We start from the raw sequence: 21497 nt of genomic DNA, 5'->3' as shown, positions 1-21497 counted from the left end.
GTGCAGGATAATAACTGCAGCTGCTTGCATATTTACTTATGATGTAACAGAAACACTTGATGTAATAATACACTTGAAAACAGTTTTCCTAATCTAGTTTGATGGTTCTTATCAAAAGAACCACTTTAGACAACCTGACAACCTTGCCGCATCCCAGAGTCCACTCACAAAGACCCATTCTACTTAAAAGCATTTCGCAGGGAGTAAATAGTATTAATCCACTGGCCACTGCCATCGTCAATCTTGATCGCAACGGGGTATCTAGTTGAGCTAATTTAGATTTGTGTGGCTGGTAGGTATTATTATTATTATTACTGCCTTCAACGTTGATCAATCTCTGTCAGTCGCGGCTCATTGAGCAACCGAGCGTGGAGCATCTTTACAAGTACACACGGATGATAGTGGAGTTCATCAAACTGTTTTTTTCCGTGAAAATCATTCAACCATAAGAGACGCATACTCCTTTCGCATGCCTCTCTCATGTGTAACAAACTACTAAATATTTAAAAAGAAGGTGATTAGTTCCAGGCAGGTGCCCTGTTGTATGGTAGATAAGACAAATGGAACCACCCGAAAGCGATTATTAAATCGCTGGCCGCTTTCTTTTTCCGCCCTGCTGCAACATCAGCAGCTATACCTAGTTGTGTTGTGGTAGATGGAATGTCTTTGATGACGAGCAGTGTTCCGTTTGACTTAATTCCGTGTATCCGTCCTTGAGGTTCCTACCAACCCATCATTCGCAACGAGAGCAATAAATTACTCATCATTATTCACTGCCTACAAATCACGACGCTGCGCTTGAACGGCGGTGGAGCGCAATTTGCTAACCGCTTTGTACTTTTACATACCTACCTACTTAATTACGTAAAGGTGCCGATTAACATAGTCAAGAAGAAGACACAACATTAATTGGCCATTGTTTCCCCATCTCGTTGCAGGGCTTCAACATTCACATCAACGGTAGCTTCCACTGTTGCCTGCGGTACAAGCAGCTGCACAGCCTCCACGAGCAGCTGAAACGGTCACTACCCACGCTGGCACTGCCGAGCTTTCCACCCAAGAAGCTACTCCCACTGACGCCGAATCAGATCGAGCAGCGGCGGATCAGCCTCGAGCGGTACATTCAACTAGGTAAGCTTTTATACATGTCTCGAATCTCTCGCTATAACCTCTCGTCTATTGCAGTCGGCCAAGATCCAGTCCTATGCCGCTCGGAGCTGCTCCGGGCGTTCCTGCTGAACGCCCAGCAAGAGTCCTCCTTCACCGAATGCCGCGAGGTCAGCCTGGACGTGTTCCTCATGAACGGCTACCGGATACTGACGAAAGCCTTCACGACAGACTGCTCCAGCAAGGTGCTGGAAAAGGCCTGCTCCCTGATTGATCTACCCAAAGAATACACGTACTATTTTTCCCTCTATCTGGTGCGCAACGAAACCAACGGTGACGTGGCCATCAGCAAGAAGCTGATGGACTTTGAGGCTCCCCACATTTCGCAGAAACAGTGGGAGGACTGCAAGATTGTGATACGGACCAGCTACTGGGACGCAAACTACGATCTGGAACTGATGCGGGACCGGATCGCGCTGAATCTCCTCTACATTCAGGCGCTGAGCGACGTCGAGCGAGGCTGGATCCTGACCACTCGGGACCTGAACGAACAGCTGACCGAGCTGCAGGCCCGGGGGAACAAACGGGAGTATCTGGAGATTGTCCGCAAGCTGCCCCTGTATGGGTGTTTGCAGTTCCCGCGGGTGTGCGTGGACTATCCCCAACCGAACACGATGGCCACGGTCATCATCGGTAATCGGGAACTGAACCTGCTGACGCACTACGGCAAGAAAATACAGGAAACCAAATTCAAAGTGACGAGGATCCGGTGCTGGCGGGTGACGACGATCCACAATGTGAGTAATTTGGGTACAGGTTTGGAACTATCATTACAATTCTTATCTTCGATAACAGAACGAAGAAATCTCCTCCAACTCGTCGTCGGAGAGTCGAGGCGACCCATCAAACAACCTGGAGCTGTCGTTCGAGTATCTGATGGCGAAGAATCAGCTCAAGTGGATCACGATCTACAGCGAACAGTCGATGCTTATGTCCGTGTGCCTTCAGTCGATCGTGGATGAACTGCTCAATCAGAAGAACGGATCCGACATCAACAACATTCAGGTAGGTGGCCCTGTCCAAAATCAGTTCACAACTAACTGAATTCCTATTTCGGGAGGATGGACGGCTGTTTATGTAGTTGGCATAGAGCTTGTTTGTAGTAGAGGACGATAGTAATACGGACGTGCTGGAAGACGGGGATTCACGGGCAGTCTTAGCATAAGATTATTACGAAGCGGTCGGGGTTGAACATTCAGGTCAATTTGCCTCAAGATAGCCTTGCAATCTGTCCTTCCTTGCAGGATATCGGCCACGGTTAGGGCTCTACTTGTGTCTCTTCTAGTCCGTAGAAGTTCTACTTCGATAAGTTGACAACGGCTTTCGTAACTGGGTAATCGAAACGGATCATTCCAAGGCAATCTACGCAACGCAAAACGGAAAAAGCGGCGTTGAACAGATTCAATTCTCTCGGCACCGTTGTTGTAGTTTGGGTTCCAAACCGCTGAACAATACTCAAGCGTCGATCGAATAAGGGAACAATAGAGAGATTTTAGACAGTGAGTATCGATGAGTTCATTGTCCCTGTGACTAGTCGAGTATTAGTACAAGACACTGAAGAAGTCTGCACATTGTAGACGAAATACGCGTATCTGTCAAGGATAAGCAAATAAAGTAGTGGAATTAAATGGAAAATACTAATCCTTCTCTCTCTCATTATATATATGCATGCTATAATTACAAATGGCATTAAAATCCGATTTTTTAAAAATTTAAGCATATGAAAAATCAAAATCTCGGTAGGTTTTTTTTTTACACAGTACATACCTTACCTTACCAATCAGGCTAAGGCCTTGTTGTCCTCTGCTGTCCGAAGAAATCCACTCTACTCGATCCATGGCCACACTTCGCCTGCCTCGTAGTCTGCGCCGGGTCCGCGGGTCACCTTCTACTTGGTCGATCCACCTTGCTCGTTGCGCGCCTCTTCTTCTTGTTCCTGTTGGGTCGCTTTCTAGAACCATTTTCACTGGGTCGTCGTGCGGCATTCTTACGACGTGCCCAGCCCACCGTAGTCGCCCGATTTTTACAATGTGAACGATGGATGGTTCTCCCAGCAGCTGGTGCAATTCGTGGTTCATTCGCCTCCTCCACGTTCCGTCATCCATCTGCACTCCACCGTAGATGGTACGCAACACCTTCCGTTCGAAAACACCAAGGGCGCGTTGGTCCTGCACGAGCATAGTCCAGGTCTCGTGGCCCTAGAGGACCACCGGTCTAATCAGCGTCTTGTAGACAGTCAACTTCGTGCGGCGGCGACCGGAGCGTCCTCCTGAGTCCACAGTAGGCACGATTCCCTGCCATAATGCGTCTTTGAATTTCTCTGCGAACTCATCGACCACCTCGATTTCGTCACCGTCAATCTGAACTCGGGGGCTAACATTGTCTTCCCTAGAAACTCTTTCTTTCACGTATTTTGTCTTTGATGCGTTGATGGCAAGTCCAATCCGCCTAGCTTCAGTCTGAGGTACGTTTCCGCCATCGTCTCAAAATTCCATGCCAAGATGTTGATGTCATCGGCGATGGCAAGAAGCTGGATGGACTTCCTGAAGATCGTGCCACTTGTGTTTATCCCTACTCTTCTGATCACACCTTCTAACGCGATGTTGAACAGCAGACACGAAAGTCCATCACCTTGCCGTAACCCCCTTCGAGATTCAAAGGGAGTCGCCACCTCACAATGGTCCCAAGCAAACGATTAGCGTACCCCATTCTAGTCGAAATTCTAGTACTACACTATGTTTGTTTTGATTCGCTATGCAAGCTTGACGATACAATGAGGGGTTCGTGGATTTTCCTATGTTTCGAGGGGTGCATCGATTAGCTTGGAACCGAAGATAGTACCAGAGCTGAGCCAAAAAGTTGAGCTCGTTTCTTCGGGACCTTCTGGTCTTAGAGTTACCTCTATCATAGTACTGCTTCCACCTCTCAATCACCTCATACCCGTTCGTGAGAAGGTTACCGTCCAAGTCCTTGCTCATATCGACTTGCAGCACGTAGCATTTGCGCGAACTATTTAGCTTCTCATAGAACTTCCGTGTGTCGTTTACGCGGGACAGATTTTCCATCGCCTCGCGATCTCGGTCTTCCTGCTGACGCTTCTTCCTTCGGAAAACCGAGTTTTGTCTGTATCGCTCCACATTCAATCTCGTGCGTTGTTGCAGCATTCTCGCCCGTGCTGCATTCTTCTCCTCTACTAACAGTTTGCATTCGCCGTCAAACCAGTCATTTCTTCGGTCCGGGATTGCAGTACCTATTGCCGCTGCAGCAGTTCTACCTATGGCTGAACGGATGTCCCTCCAGCCATCTTCAAGAGAAGCTGCGCGTAGTCCTGGGCAACTCCGGCGTCCCGTAGTTGCTCAATGTTGGGTCACGGCGTACGACTTCGACGCGTGTTATGCACCGTCGAGAGTTTTGAGCGCATGCATACTGCAACTAGGTAGTGGTCCGAATCTATGTTCGCACTACGGTACGTGCGGACGTTGATAATGTCGAACAAGAATTTCCCGTCGATTAGAACGTGATCGATTTGTTTTTCTGTGTGTTGGTCAGTTGCTTAATCATGCCATAAGAGTATCAATCTCTTAAATAATTAATAATTAGTTTGACGCTTGGCTGAACAACGATCTTCTGCAAAGTTGAAGCTGAGAAAATTTCCCATAAGAATAGTAACAGAACTTGTTAACAGTATAATGTATGTATGTAAGGTAGCCACCATCCTTTCAAGACTTGTCTTGTATGCAGCTCCACTTAATAGCAAGATCAATTTGAGCTACCGATCTGACTTCACTATATCGCTGTATGAAGGGCCAAAAACGGAGGGGTGGACCCGTAAGCAGAGACACTTACGCGAAATCCACGGGAATTTAAGAATCTCCTTCCAACGATACGCTCCAACAAATCGAATAACACAATTCGCAATACTTATTAAGCTTCCTACTGGATGGTTTGTTAAGAAGGGCGCGTCAATCGCCCTGAAACTGTTGGAGTAGAATTCACACCACCACAATCGAATCGGTAGGATAAAGAAAATGATAGTGTTTATTCCCTCCTAGACTCCGGCTGTCAATCATACCATCGTCCAGTTTCAGTTTGAATGATACCCTGATGCTCCCTCCCAACCCAGTATTTATTTATATAATGAAAATGTATGCAATGGAGAAATGAAATATATCAGAACATTAAAATATGACATAATGAAATACATTTATATGGATAATATATATAAGATGCAGCTCTACACCTCCTCAGCTCACAACAGGTGGATGCAACACTGAAATGTATAGGATATATTAAGCAATTATATATATTTTGCTCGAATGATACTAACAATAATGCTAAAAATTGTGATGAATAACTAACATGACGAGAAATAACCTGCTTAATAATTATAAACATATAATATTATTTAATGCTTCTGTTTCATATTAATTTCGATGACTTGCTTGGGTAAACTGAAATATTAAGCTAAAGGTAATAGTATATCATGCAATGTATAATTTATATAATATATGTAGTGAAATGCAAAATGTATGTATGTATGCAGGTATTTCCTTAAAACACAGAAAATATAACAAAATACCAGTGGCGTCCCGTAACCTCACTATTTACCTGTGCATTAACTTTCAAAACCAGATTTAATGCCATATTCATATTCGAATCGGTTGAAAATACACTCAATCTTCTAGTTTACTCGATATCTATCTATTGCAAGCAATATATTGATTATTATTTATGTTTTGAGAGTTGGTGCACAGGTAGATCGAGGTTAAGGAAACGCCACTGGAAAATACAGAAAACCTCGATTTTAGTCACTCAAATTCTTTACACTCATGCTATATATGAAATTTTAATTGCATGGTATGATTGAACTCAACTTTGCCTATTTAATGAATCCACAATTTAAGTAAAGAATCAATTTGCTAAATAATCGAGGTTGTTTGAGCATACTAGAGTTATAAAAATAAGCATCAATGATTAATTCTTGAAATAGCAAAACTCTGCAAAGGTAAAACAATTTAATTTCATATGGTGATATTCAATTTATTCTCTGGGTTATCCAAATTCTGAAAACAATGAAATCTATATTATTGTATATATTATTATAAAATAAATGTAGATAACAATGATTTGATGTTTGATACACCTTCTGTAAATGAAAATTATAGTTACAATGATATAATGAGATTTTAAATATGTGAAATAAAAATAATTTACTAGTCATGCAATATATAATATATAATTAATGTAAAATAAACATGTACCGTAAAACAATGAATGTTTTTCAAATTTTATATTTTTAAAACAAGTACTGAGGATCCAAGAGTTAATGCGTTAGTAATATGTTGAACGAAAATTAAAGCATTTGCACTTTTTTTTTCGTTTTGTGACCTAACTTCTGCATTTTGATTTGGGGTTACTTTGATAATGCTCGATGAATGTAGAAAAAAAAATGAGTAAAACTCAAACAATTTAGTTCTTTAAATATGAAACTTTGAATGAGTATATAATCAGAAAACTTTAAAAGCAATAATAATTCAACATTGAATTTGTGATGGCTGCATCGGAAAAACATTTCATAAGTGATGGTTTGCGTGCTTTTTCAAAAGCGCGAAAAACACGAAAATGGTTTTTTAATATTTTTGTAAAATATGTAACACATACTATATAAAACTATATTCAATATCAACGGAAATACCCTAAGCTACAATATGGAATCAATGTTTCTTATTTGGAAAACGCACAGCGAGTAAATTTATTCTTTATATTATACTATCAAAGTTAACCACATTATCAAAGATACCTCGTTTTACGGTACTACAAAATACAAATAAGCTCGATTTTAGTTAACCTCCGTACATTTAACTGATTTATTAGATATTATTGGAATTGAAACAAAATCTTTATTATGCACCATGCAATCTTTAAACGCAATATGGAATGCTTTTATAAATATTGGTAAACTCTAATAATGAATCAATAGTCAGAAAAATCGAGGTTATTTGGGCAGTTAACAGTTTTCATGCACTTGTTATCATGCATTACAATGATGTGAACGAAGGCTGAAAAAGTGGTATGGTATTATTCAAAAAAAAAATTCCATCATCGAAGAGCTGAGAATCTACTTAAAGGTTTAAATCAATAAATCCAGCCTAAACGGAGGACTCACGAACACAATAAGCTCCCCCGTCACTTATATTCCAATTATTTTTTGATTATTAAATGAGTATTTACAAGTATACAATTAAATATATCAACAAGTAATGGAATTTTCTCTCCGGGAATGGATAAATAAAATGGTTAATTGCTCTGTCATATAAACGTTGAACATACATTAGAGAAAATCAATCAATGTTACGTTGCTTCTTCCAGTTGTGTTTTGATCCTGTTTTAAATATTTGTCATTGAATGTATAATAATAATATAATAGGACCTCGGATTTATTAAAACTCAAACTCCACGGTGGTGCCCTTTACACAAGAATAAGCCTCTACTGCCGACGATCTTTTAAACCTGGAAACAAAAAAGCCACGAAAAAGCGCTTATGCCCTCTTTAAATTCAACTCATACGCAATGTTAATAAAAAATAATAAGATTCTCTTGAATGGGTCGCGTCGCGTCGCGTCCACTCCGGCTGCGGCCTAAGACGGGTACAGAATCCATAAAACATTAACATTTTTGAGCTACCGTGCCCCTTCCCGAGCAAAGTCTGAGATCAAATTGAAATCTAAATTTGATGTTGTGATTTTGCTGATAATGATTGCTCAGGTTGCTGTCGTTTTGGTCGTTTTAACGGTTAAAATATCAAAATTGAGAGCAAAAAAATCTTCCTGTGACATCACATTGAAAACTATTTCTGCTATCAGTGAGAGCAAACTGAAAACTCAATTTGATATCAATTTTTCCTGTTGATAACAAAACAAGTATTCAATTTGATGTTATGCTAAGGCAATGAAAACAAACCCGCAACAACATATTTTTGAAGAGCAAATGTGCAGCAAAATGAAAACAAAATTTGTCAATTGCATAATCTGAAATCAAATTAGGATTTCAGTTTGATGTTGATATCAAAATTTGATTTCAATTTGCTGTCATTTTGATGCTGGACTTTGCTCGGGTTACTTCACGCTTGACGCTTTACCAGCGTAAAAGCTAGCAATGCTAAATAGTAATTACTGTTCACAAGTAATACAAATCCGTATTTTTGGTAGCACTGGTAGCAAGCTCCAATTTCCGATGCGCTGCAACTCCGTTGTCAGTATATTCTAATACACACGTACACGCTTATGCTATACAACTAAATCGAGATCCATCGAAGAAGTGCGAGCCAGAGAGAAACGCATTGATTGGAAAACAATGAATCCCTCCATTTCCGTGTGCTAGATAGAGAAAGACGATAAAACGTTATAAAGCTCTATGCAGATGAGAATCGAATTCGATTTCAACGCTGTTCCCCTGCAAGCGAGTAGTTCGTCAGATCCAAAAGCGAGCCAACGAAAGAGACGATCAGTTTCACATTACTCGATCTCCTGTCCCTGTCATGGATTCCAAGTCATAAAAGCAAGACAAATGACACCCGTGGATGGACCATCTCTTGCAACTCAGCACACTCACAGGAAGCCTGTGAAAATACAATCGTATCCGAAAAACAGGCAGGAGGAGAAGCTATCCATTCCAAAATTTTACGTGATACAGTTCATGGATGCCCCCTTAGTGAAAGAGAAAGATAGAAATAGGTAGATGGTAGAATGGAGAGATCTCACCAATATTTATATGCGTCTGTGTTCCGTATTAGCCGCACGGGCACGCTCGTACTCATAGTTGTGTATGTATTTGCCTAGCATCGTACGCCGGTTCCACCGATTCTGCTGCATCTTCAACAAACACAACACGAGCCTTTTTGCACACACATAAGCTTGCCCAAAATCGAATGCTTTTAGCTTTTCGGAATTCACAAATGACTTCGTTTTTTTTTTCATCTTTTCCACATTCACTAACACAAAACAAAAAATTTGCATCCGCCATTTCTTCAAGCCCATTTCACTATGATGGCATTGGACTTTTTTCTTTTAACTTCCGTTCACTGCACATCCTCTGAATAGAGTCATTATCAGTCATTATTGTAATAATGTCTTGAATGACAATTTAATCACTCCTCCATGCAGCCGAACTAATAAACTCGCCGACACATATATAAAAATGCAGATATACCGGGAGAAAACTTATGCACCTCCACTCGCGGCAAAACCACGATCCGAACTGGAACAGAACTTGTTAACAGTATAATATGGAAAAAAGGCTAGAATACAATGAACAAATAGTTTGATTTTCCCATAGTAATTTCCATTTGAACTTCAAATGGTTTGTGCCAAGTCAGTTTCTTATCAAATGAGTTTAAACTTTCGGAGGCTAATCAGGACCCGATTTGGAACCGTTTGAGCACTGTGGAGCGAACATTTCAAATTTTGCATCAGTCTATTGAACACGTTAATAGGTTCCCAATTAAGGTCTCCCATCTTATTCTTGCTTAAGAATGGCCTTCCACACGTCGTTGACACTTTTCACCAAATTAAATTGATTCTAATCCACAGACATTTTTGATCAATTTTCTTGTGCCAATAATCAAATTCCTGTTCGGTTTCAACGACATTAACATTGTTTACCCTTTCTTTTCCTAATTTTGCAGACTCATCAAGCCGAATTTGCTCCCCTTTCGTACATACGGCGGGACGGTTCCAATTATTACATCACCGATTCCAGCTCAACCGATACTCTGAGTAGCATAGTAAGTCCTCCCTACCCTTAAATACAATCAAAGTCTCAAATTCTCTGTTTCCACTCATCTGCAGAGTGACAGCAACAGTACATCGAATCAACCATCCAACAATGGCAGCGGCAACCACCCGACGACGAACAACGGTACCTCGTCGTCGTACATCCGGCGGAAGCTGAAGGAGTTCAACACGACGGTCCGCTTCAAGAGCGGGAAAGACTCCGTCCACAATGAAGCCTTCGAGTGGATCGGAGACGATGACCTGTAGAAGACAACAATAATGATGCTCTCTCTCTCTCTCTGACTCCCTTCCTCATCAGTCCTGATGCATTTAAGTTGTATTGCAATTGCAATACATACCTAAATACCAACACTGCTACCAACCAACCAAGCCGGTTGCTTCAGCCTGAACAATGTTTTATTTTTTTTTTATAACAAACACATTCAAAACATTTTTTAACCTGTTGTACATTGTTTCCCCCTCTTCCTGTTTGTTTTATTTATCATATTAAGAGACTTTCGTCTTCTGCATTATGCGCATGTATTTAGTTGTAAATTCAGAACATTTTGTAATTGTACCTTATTATATATGATAATCGAAAAACAAAAACAATATCTTCATCATTTAGAAGCAGAGCAGATAACAGAAGAAAAAAATACTGAGGCAAATATGTAAAGTCTTCCACGCCACAGACGACGAATATTAGCATTATTCCAACTTTTATCCAGTCGATTCCCCGTCCTCAGCATGAAATAGTATCAAAGTGCATTATTTACCGACCTCAATATCAGGATCGCTACTCCCTTTCTCTCGGACAAGTTAGGACTAAGGACTTAGGATCCCAGCAAACATTGAATGCTGAACAAGACCTACTACTAAGCTAAAACGTTTGTTTCAAGACAAAAAAGCAGAGAATGCCATTTTTGGAAACTCAAAATACAGAGTCCATAAGACTAAACCCATCGTTTATTTTTGTCTTAATTGTAAGTTGAAGTTTTGTTCAAATGTTCATTTGTGCCAATACCTCCCTCATGTCTATTTTCCCCCTCTCCCCCAACCTACGTAAATGATGAAACTGTTCCGTTAAGGTTATAGAAGGACATATTACAAAATAGCATATCCAATGGAATATACAACCTACTAGCAATCGAAAAAGTTGTGAAAATTCAATCAAGCTACTAAAGAAGAAAGCTAGCAAATCAAGTCACAATTCAAGAGCAACGTTCGCAGGGAACCAACTGACGAAGGTTACGTAAATAACGAAAATTTGTAATATTACTGCGGCGAACCCCGCTAATAGCTGCTACTACCTACTATTACCCAACCACTACATACTCGGTGTAAAGGAAAGCAACACACAACTGTAAATGTTATCTTATCTGGTCTGGCTATGTAATTGGAATTCGTGAAAGGAAACGAATTACTCTGAACGAATAAAAACTATCTTTATTTGAATATTAAAACCCTCTTGTCATTATGCGGTAAAATTCAGTTCAACGAAACCGATGCACTTTGTCCCCTACCAACCTAGAAGCGCAGAATCTCAAACTTCCCCCTCGCCATACAGAACAACTGTACCGCCATCCCGCTGATACCCAGCACCTAGCAGAGCCTCACTCGGGTGGAAACCAACACAGACAGCTCCTCCCTCTTGCCCACCGCAGATCCTTTCCCCTTCGATCGAATACACCTCCAGCAAAGCATCCCCCGCGAAAGCCACCACGTCCAGCCGTTCGTGAACGGCCACATCAATCGGAACAGCAGCCACCGACCACTTCTTTACCGCCGGAATCATCTTTCTCAAATCCACCAGGTGCACGCTGCCCCCGCTGCATACACTCACCATGCTCAGATCGTCCGGACGGAGACTAACCGCCCGAACCGGGTTGCCATGTTTCGGTCCGACTGCAACCTTTCCGTCCGCTTCAGCCCGGATGTCGAACAGCCGAACGGTACCGTTTTCCAATCCGGCAACAACGTTGTAGCTTCCATTGCTCGCCAAGCCAGTCACCGCTTGATCCGTTCCAATGCTGACATCACCCAGGGTGAGCTCCTTTTCGAGATCCCACTTCCGAAGGTACTTGGCGTCGCCGCCGGTCATCAACTGACCGCTCCCGATCAAGGCCATCGATACGCCATGGACCTTGTGCGACGGTGCGCTATCGAAGTCGTACAAAGCCTGCCAAACGGTGATCAACGTTGGATCCGATTTCCAGTGGGGTTGCCACATGCGGACGGATCCATCATGGTAGCCCACCAGTAACGAAGACCGGCCTTTAGGGGTGTCCATCAGTAGGGATGTGGCCTTCGCTGGTGCGTCCAAGTGAGCCTTACAACCGGTGGTGTAATCTCGCCAAGTAACATCGTCCCTGGAATGAGCGAAGAAGTTGTATCGATTAAACTAGTGCTTTTTCGAGGAAACGTTGCGAGAAATCCTGCTTACTCAGATAGTGGGAAAAGGGGAATTCTTGAGTCAGGCTTCAATGCTTCACTTCCATGGTAATTAAGGGGAAAAAAAGGCACCGTGTTTCGCTTGAACTTCTAGAAACTATAAATATGAAAACCCGTTTAATCGAATGGAAAATGGCAAATTGCAAAGTTAACAGCATCGGCCGAAAAAGAAAAAAAATGTACGATGGGTTTAAAAACCAATTCTTTATTTGCAAATGAACCGATGATTTTTTTTAATCTTTATTAGCAATAGGCTAGTTCATCTCGGTCAAGAGAAGGAAGGCACCAGAAGGTCCCTCCCCAGAAGGGGTGGATCTCGAATGCTGAGCTCCATCGTCGATGTCATCAGAAACGTCGAAAACGTAAGTGGAGGTGGGTCAACCACACTCAACGAAGGAGCGGAAACGAAATCTGCATGCAACCGCTGGATTGAAACCCGGCAGGACATCGTGGCAGACCCAGAGGCTCATGGCGGGGGGTGTGAAGTTGTTCGCCTCCCCGTGGTGCACCCTGGAAACGATGGACCACCAGTGCTGCGGTACTGATCCAGTCGGCTAATCGAACAACAAACGAGGGGAAGCGCCGGAAGGCGCCTTGCGATCGATGTCAGTAAGATCGCAAGTATGTATACTGACACACTGGCATTATGTAGGACACTGAGTGGAAACTTACCATAAACCACGCTACGGGCTGGCACTCAAGGTATTTCATTCTCTTAGTAGAGTCGGGTGGAACCGGCCGAAACAACGTTTGAGCTAATGCCTTGTTTGTCTCCGTCCCATAAAACCCTGGCAGGCCTTAGAATACGTTCCTCCCGTGCCACCCAGTTGGGGCTGCGGTGGGAATAGGTTCGGTTGAGTTATTCCCGTCTTACGCGATCCGGCTCTGAACATAACGCCCCATGAAGGCCTATGTCAACCCTCGTCATGGACCTCACTGCTCGCATAGGCACCCATGGGGATCAATCAGCGACTATTCCATTTGCACGGTAGGATAGCGGTCTAAGGGGGACCCAACAGTCGGGATGATTAAACAAAATCATCAAAAAAGTCAAAAACCCCAAACCCCAGGTGAAAAAGTCGCCGAGGAGGCGACCGCGAACCCGTTCGCGAAGGGAGGTCTACCCAGATCTCCCGAACACAGTGAGCCGAACAAACGGCCGAAATCTCCACGCGATGCAGAGACAACGGCCGAGATCGGTGGACAGTCGGAGGAGCAGCCGAAGGACTGGCCCGGGCTAATCAGAACCATGAATAGCTTTGGGCCCCTCCCTAGGCTGCTTGCAATCGCGGGACAGCTCGACGCCATAATAGAGTTCACGAGCACGAAGAGCAACATCGCGAAGGACCTAAAGCAGGCCTTGCGACAGCTCCGTGCAACCGTGAACGAGGCCCAGGACGACCACGAGCGGCTCAGGAAGCGACTAGAGGTCGCAGAGAGGGCGGAACAGAAGGAACCGAAGTCTACCCAGACGGACGCCTTCAACTTCGCGGGCAACAATACGATGTCCAGCGAGGCCCTCCACTTTGCCGTTACGCAGGGACAGAAGCGAAATCGGCCCTCACCTTCGCCAGTAAAGGGCGCAGCACGCCCTAAGAGACGGAAAGTCTCTGTGCAGGTGGAGAGTGTGGCGGTTGCCCATCAGTCCACTGCATTAGTGGACGTACCGAAAAAGAGGGCTGGAATAGTCAGTAGCAAAGTTGAGAAATGTAGCGGCTCCAAGGGCGGGAAGCAGGGCGAAACCCCCGGACAAAACTGCCCCCAAGAGCAGTGCTGCCTGGACCAGGAACAAGGGTGAAGCTCTCATCTTCAAGACGGACGCGTCGAAATACGCGGAAGTCTTGAAGAAAATGAGAACGGACGAGCGCCTTGTGGAGATGGGCAGTAACGTGAGGAGCATCAGGCGCACTCGAACAGGCGAGATGCTCCTGTTGCTCAAACGTGGTGCTAAGGACCAAGGACCAATCTACCAGAAACTGGCAAAGGAGGTTGTTGGTTCTGGGGTGCAAGTGAAGTCGCTAGGCTCGACTATCACCATCCAGGTCAAGGACCTAAACGAAGTGACGGAGGTGACCGAGATAGTCACGGCGCTCCGGGAACAGTGTCAAGTCGAGGTACCGCAATCAGCGATTACCTTGAGGAAGGGACTGTTTTCCACCCAAGTGGCTACCATCAGGCTCTCTGCAGTTGAGGCCAGAAAGGCGGTAGCCGCAGGGAGGGTGCGAGTGGGCTGGTCAGTCTGCCCCATCAGTATTCCCCGATCGGTTACGGCTTGCTTTAGGTGCTTCGGTCAGGGCCATGTGGCCCGTGACTGTAAGAACACCGACAGGAGCAAGCTTTGCAGATGGTGCGGCTCGGAGGGCCATAAGGCGCGAGGTTGCCAAAAGCCGCCGAGGTGCACTATATGCGCGGAGAAGGGGAATACCCCTACCAACCACATAGCAGGTGGACCACGCTGCCCGGGGTCCAAGAGCAATGCTGCTAAGGCAAAGAGCAATGCTCAGCCATGTTCGAGGTAGCGCAGTTGAACCTGAACCACTGTTCGGCTGCCCAGCAACTGCTGTGGCAATCGGCAGTGGAATGGGGAGCGGATGTCGCAATCATCTCTGACCCGTACCGCGTCCCAACCGGCAACGGGAATTGGGTCACGGACGCGTCGGGGATGGCGGCGATATGCACGATGGGGAGCTTCTCCATTCAGGAGGTAGTCGTGTCCAATTCGAGCGAGGGATTCGTGATCACCAGGGTTAATGGAGTATACTTAAGTAGCTGCTATGCTCCGCCCAGGTGGTCTATCGAGCAATTCTCGCAGATGGTGGACAGACTGACTGCGGTACTTGTCGGCCTAAGACCGGTGGTCATTGCGGGCGACTTTAACGCATGGGCGGTAGAGTGGGGTAGCCACCACACCAACCAGAGAGGACGCATCCTACTGGAGGCAATGGCCAAGCTGGACGTTGTACTATCCAACACCGGCTCGGTCAGTACCTACAGAAGGAATGGTGCAGAATCCGTCATCGACGTGACATACTGCAGCCCGAGTTTGGAGGGCAACCTACACTGGAGGGTCGATGAGGGTTACACTCATAGTGACCATCAGGCGATTCGGTACAGTGTGGGGCCAGGTGAGAGGCGAGTGGCAGGAGGAAATTCTTCCTGCGCTCGAGGCTGGCGGACGTCGTTCTTCGAGGAGGAGGTCTTCGGCGAAGCACTGAGGCGGGAGCGAATAACCCCGGATCTGACGGGGGAAGAACTGGTAGCAGCACTGACAAGGGCGTGCGATACAACCATGCCTAGGAGAGCCTATCCCAGGCATGGCCATAGACCGGTGTACTGGTGGAGCGAGTCGATTGCTATCCTCAGGGCGTCTTGCCTCCAGGCAAGAAGGAGGATGCAACGAGCTCGTACGACTGAATCTCGGGAGGAACGCCGCGTCGCTCTCCGAGCGGCTAAGGCAGCCCTCAATAAAGAGATCGCCAGACGCAAGCGCGCGTGCTTTGACAGCCTATGCCAAAGCGCCAACACGAACCCATGGGGGGATGCTTACAAAGTGGTCATGGCAAAGACCCGCGGCGTGACGGCACCCCCGGAGAGATCACCAGCGGTACTGGCTCCGATCGTTGGGTTCCTGTTCCCGCGTAGGGACGTAGACTCCTGGCCGCGGATCCCAGGCGCGGATCAGGGAGAAGTGTCTAGAGTGACGAACAGTGAACTTGGCGGTATTGCCAGGTCGCTGGTGGTGGGCAAGGCCCCGGGCCCAGATGGGATCCCGGTTGTGGCTCTGAGGGCGGCCGTTGCGGAAAATCCAGACATGTTCCGTTCTGTTTTTCAGACTTGTCTGGACGTAGGCGTCTTCCCAGACGCGTGGAAGCGGCAGAAGCTGGTGCTGCTTCCGAAGCCAGGAAAACCCCCTGGGGACCCGTCAGCATACAGACCCATCTGTTTGCTGGACACCACTGGGAAACTGCTTGAGAGGGTCACCGAAGGTGTAGACGGCCTGTCAAGCAGCCAGTACGGGTTCCGAAAGGGCAGATCCACGGTGGACGCCATCCGCGACGTCATCCAGACGGCAGAGGTGGTCCATCGGAAACGAAGGGGCATTCGCTACTGCGCGGTGCTAACCTTAGACGTGAAGAACGCGTTCAACAGCGCGTGCTGGGGGGCGATAGCCCGCTCGCTACACCAGCTCCAAATTCCCGGAGGGCTGTATAAGATTCTGGAAAGCTACTTCCAGAATCGTGTGTTGACGTACGACACAGAAGATGGCGAAAAATGCGTTAGAGTCACCGCAGGTGTGCCACAAGGCTCCATCCTGGGCCCGGTGTTATGGAACGTCATGTACGATGGACTGTTGAGGATAAAATTCCCGGTAGGCGTGAAAATTGTAGGTTTTGCCGACGATGTCACGCTGGTAGTCTGCGGGGAATCCCTCGAGGAGGTAGAGCTGACAGCGGGCCACTGCGTCAGGCTTGTGGAGGAATGGATGAGAACCAGGAAACTGGAGCTCGCCCATCACAAGACGGAAGTGGTCGTAGTCAACAATCGCATGTCAGTACAGCATGCGACGTTGACAGTCGGCGGAAGCACAATTAGGTCTGTGCGCTCTCTAAAACTCTTGGGGGTCATGCTCGACGATAAGCTCAGCTTCGGCTGCCACGTTGAGTACGCCTGCAAGAGAGCGTCTATGGCTGTGGGGCATTATCCCGTATGATGTCAAACAACTCGGCAGTCAATGCCAGTAAGCGCAGGCTCCTCGCTGGGGTCGTAGTATCTATCCTCAGATACGGCGGCCCTGCGTGGGCTGGATATTGACTGCCACAGGCAGAAGTTAGAGAGTACACACAGGCTAATGTGCTTAAGGGTGGCCAGTGCATACCGCACTATCTCGAGAGAGGCCGTCTGTGTCATAGCAGGGATGATGCCAATCAGCCTTATCATTATGGAGGATGTGGTGTGCTATGACGCGAGGACCGTTCGAGGGGTGCGCAACAACGCGCGAGTTGTGTCGACCGCGAGATGGCAATCGGAGTGGGAAAACTCCACAAAGGGGAGGTGGACTTACCGCTTGATACCTTCCGTATCAAGCTGGGCACCAGGCGCCATGGGGAAGTAAACTTCCGCCTGACAGGCCATGGCTGCTTTAGGAGCTACCTGCATAGGTTCGGACATGCAAGTACTCCCATCTGCCCCACTTGTGCTGGTGTCGAGGAGACCGCCGAACACGTCGTGTTTGCCTGTCCACGTTTCGAACCAGTATCGAGCGCTATGCGGAGCGGATACCAGTCCGGATAACATCGTTCATAGGATGTGTGGTACCACCGAGAACTAGAGCGCGGTGGTGACTGCGGTCACCCACATAGTTTCGGTATTACAACGACAGTGGCGAGCCGAGCAGCAGTTACCTACTGCCCGACCAGATCGTTAGAGTATTGCTAGAGAGGCGCCATAGCGCTACAGCGGCCCCTCCCACGAAGTAATGCCTTCGGGCGGTTCCGGGGAGGTCAAGGGCCAAGCGCACAGGGTAAGGTTTAGTGGATCGGGAGTGAAATTCTCCCATCCCCACACCCTGACTTCCTTCTCAGGTGTCTGTGAGCAGATTCCCCCCTGTATAAAAAAAAGAGGCTCATGGCGGCGGAGCCTCAACAAGGAAGTCGACAGGAATCTGACCGGGGCCCAAGTCAAGGCAAAAGCGAGTAGCCGCCCAGGCCCAGGATGAAAATCTTTCGTGTTGGCCCTATGCACCACTAGGGGTGTTGACACCGGGATAGACTGGCCGAAACTCAGGGCCTGGGGTGCAGTAATCATCAATACGAAAACACACAACAAACTTCACATTACAAAATAGTCCAAATTTACAATAATTGTTTTATTACCTCAATCTATTTTCAATCTGTGGGCAAAGGCTGCCAACGGGGCGAGCGAACGCGCGCGGTCTACACAGAGTTCGTCGCGGTCTACACAGAGTTCTATCGAACTGTTCTATTGCTGCTGCTGTTGCGGTGGAAGTGGGGTAGGCATGTGAGGGATACATCTATTTTCAGGCTATTGAAAGCACAGTACGTTCTACCCTGTATGTGCCTATACGGCCGGTTTGATCTGCTTGTGAGAAGCGTGGAAATGTCCCAGCCGATGGAACTATTGTTTCTCATCATATGGACGTCGATCAGCTGTGTGCTGCTTAGAGCCGAGTTGGAGAGTAAGAACGAGAATCTTCTCTGCACTATAGGCACGGGGGGTGACCATGGGGGTCAACATATTAACAGAATGCGGTTTACGTTCGGCGTGGACAAGGGGTGTGCAGGATACATGAGTGAGTGAGTCTACAACTCTAAAAAATTAATAGCGGATTTACCCGTTTGGTTGGGCAAAAAATCTAACCACTAAAAGATATACAATCGTAAGTTGATTTCATAGACTACAAATTACCGTACTAAAGTTTTTTTTAAATACTAAAAAACAATCAACATAGGTAGGAATCAGACCATCACCATCACCAACTTTCACCGCGTCCAGCGATACTCACTTGCAGACGGTGACCATCTGTCGGTCCGACCCGAAGCGCACCATTTCCGGCACCTTCTGCGCGTGGAAGCTCTTCAGCTGATGGTTCAACAATGCCAACGTTGGATTTCGCGGTACCGAAAGGCCATTCAAAGGCGTAGAATTACACTCCTTCGTCGATTCGTCCTTGAATACCTCTTCTGTAGCATGCAGCAAATCCCGACAGAGCCGACCATACAGTGGCTTCCGCGTTGGGAGTGGAAAATTCGACTCATTACAATCCACATTCGTCTTCTTCTTTTTCTTCTTGTCTTTCGATTCCAGTTCGGCCACCCGTTCCCTCACAAATGTGACCAAGGAACGCATCGAGGTGGCCACTGTCTGGTCCGGGTCCGTCTGAAGGGCAACCATTACCCGCCACGCTCGGCCGAGTTCGGTGTCCGAGTTGGCCGTTTGGGACCTTTTCTTCGGTTGCTGCTTGGCCTTGGCCTTACCCTTGGATTTCAATGGTTCCGGTTGTTGTTTGGCGCAGGTTGTTTCTTGCTTGCAAACAGCGATAAGCTCCTTAATTCGATCGGCTGCGATCACGGCGATCAAGGCATCGGTGACCTCTCGGCGTACGAATGAGCTCGAACTGATGCTAACCATGGACAGGAGCCTGTCGATGCAGACATCTTGATTCTCCGATGAGATCCAGCTTTCGAGAGCGGCAGCTCGAACTTTGGGCTCGGGATCACTCAAGAGGTCTTGAAAGCGGTTTCTCAGACCAGGCAAGTCTTCATCGGACAATGTAGCTGCCAGGAGAACAGACCACGTTCGTACTTTGGCTTCCGTGTGGCGCATCAGCTCGGAGCAAGCTGCTCCCAGGGCCTGTTTGTGGTTCGAATTGCGCATGGTTGAATTATTTTCAAACAAAAGCTGCAGGAAAAGCGTCTGGGCAATAAGTCCTGAATTCGGTTCCGCTTCCAAGTTGACGCACAGATTAACGTCGACATCGGATATCATAAACTGCTCAAGTTCTAATTCGTTTGCAATGATTTTAACCAGGCATTCGATCGTCTTCTGGCGCATTCCATCGTCTTCCCAGTGCAGCAAAAGAATAGCTTGATTTAGGATGCATTCCTGAAGTTGCCAATCTTCCGCCACCTTTGTCCAACAAACATTCAAAGCTTCCAGAGCCTTCGAACATTCCTTCGATTTAGTCAATGCTGGTAGCAGAAGATTAGGATGCTGAAGAGAAATAGACTTAAGTATTCCCTTAGAATCAATCAAATCGTCCAAATTGATACTTACATCCTGGTAGTGATCGTCCAGAAGAATCCGGAAGAATGCGACCACAATTGGGCATTCCCTCTCGCTTTGTACGGAAAGCAACATTGCCGTCATGTCCATCAGGTGATCCCAGATCGCCCACAACCGGTGCTGACTGCAATCGGGAAGGTCTGGTTTCGAAACGGCATTACAACCGAAACTTTTCAGAACCCTCTGCGATAGGAGAAACCTTCGGAAAAGCGTCCCCGTTAGAAGATCCTTGCGGAACAACTCATAGAACTTCTCCCTCGGCAGCGAATCCTTCGCAATAGCATCCGTAATCAGCGTCAGTACCCAATCCAACTGTCCCAAGAGCATCTGCCTGTCGGTCAACTCTCCTGGAACTGACTGCATGGCGGTTGTTCTATTCGTCTGAACGCAGTGCCATTCGTAAGCCGCTTGTACCGGAACCGATAACAAGTTAGTGAACAGCTCACGGTTAGGAAGCGTCTCTCCGTCGGAGCATGCTGCCAAATGATAATTCTTGTCCTCGTCATCGCAATCCTCCAGAAACATACCAGCCGAATCGCATTCGTACACATACACCACTTTCGTTGCGCCGAGCCACTCCTGCACTTGCTTCCGCATCACCTGCTCCAATTTGCCGGAGTATCGGTCATCATTCACCCAAAAGCTCGCTTCGACTTCCGGTTCGCGTTGCGCAGCTCTCACCTGCTTCGCCTCACAGTTGACGTGGACTACTGGCCGCCATCTATCGTCACCCAGCTCAAACATTTCACCAATCCAGCGACATCCCCGTTGCAAATCGAGCAGACTTGAATCCGGAATGCTTCGGAATCGAGCCGGGGCGTAGTGAGAATATTCCAGGTCCATGTTCAAGTCGGACGCCACCTGCACCTCCTCCAACCACAGGATGTTGATCCAGGAGTTGGTCCGGGCGGATAGCTCCCACGCCACCACATCCGGAAGTTTAACCGCTGTGTTCAGGTGAACGGAACACCATTCGTCATGCGAAACGACCCAAGCTAATCAGATGGGTGCGGGTTAAGTTAATTGAGGCATTTTTTCCAACAATTTCAGTGCAATTACCTGATTCCATTGCCAATTGACACCGGTTGCGGTGTTTTCAATTAGAATTTCCACAAAATTTAAACGAGTTTACGAAAACAAATTTACTTCCTGCGTGAAAATTTCTTGTTTGAAAAATGCTTTTAACCTCATGCGAGCGAGGCATGAAAAGCTCTAGGTTAACACTGAGTCAAAATAGCATATCGAACTGTGATGCAGGGCAACAGATCAAGGTGAGTCGAGTGGTGAGTATATATATACACTGTA

At 46.6% G+C, this 21497-nt stretch overlaps 2 protein-coding genes across 2 annotated transcripts in view; one reads left to right on the top strand and one right to left on the bottom strand.

Moving 5' to 3' along the window:
* The window catches only part of Snx17 (sorting nexin 17), a 36080-nt gene extending 25507 nt beyond the window's left edge, over positions 1 to 10573 (top strand). Inside the window, exons 2-6 of the mRNA XM_065227376.1 lie at positions 939 to 1131; positions 1186 to 1904; positions 1963 to 2172; positions 9851 to 9949; positions 10014 to 10573. Of these exons, the coding sequence (XP_065083448.1) occupies positions 939 to 1131; positions 1186 to 1904; positions 1963 to 2172; positions 9851 to 9949; positions 10014 to 10205 (1413 nt within the window). The 3' untranslated portion in view covers positions 10206 to 10573. The remainder of the gene's footprint in view (positions 1 to 938; positions 1132 to 1185; positions 1905 to 1962; positions 2173 to 9850; positions 9950 to 10013) is intronic.
* Positions 10574 to 10663: 90 nt separating this feature from the next.
* LOC135706164 (regulatory-associated protein of mTOR-like) lies at positions 10664 to 21296 on the bottom strand. Its single transcript, XM_065227770.1, has 4 exons — positions 21252 to 21296; positions 20184 to 21187; positions 18913 to 20120; positions 10664 to 12307 (listed from the first exon to the last, which is right to left on the bottom strand). The coding sequence occupies exons 1-4, from the start codon at positions 21259 to 21261 to the stop codon at positions 11482 to 11484; spliced, it is 3048 nt and encodes a 1015-aa protein (XP_065083842.1). The 5' UTR covers positions 21262 to 21296; the 3' UTR covers positions 10664 to 11481.
* Between the last annotated feature and the right edge of the window lie 201 nt (positions 21297 to 21497).

The sequence above is a fragment of the Ochlerotatus camptorhynchus genome, unplaced genomic scaffold (assembly GCF_037179485.1).
Source record: "Ochlerotatus camptorhynchus isolate MF236.1 unplaced genomic scaffold, CSIRO-AGI_Acam_v1.1 ptg000022l, whole genome shotgun sequence".
NCBI lineage: Eukaryota > Metazoa > Arthropoda > Insecta > Diptera > Culicidae > Ochlerotatus > Ochlerotatus camptorhynchus.
The sequence above is the reverse complement of the archived record's forward strand: the minus strand, read 5'-3'. Positions and strand labels throughout refer to the sequence as shown.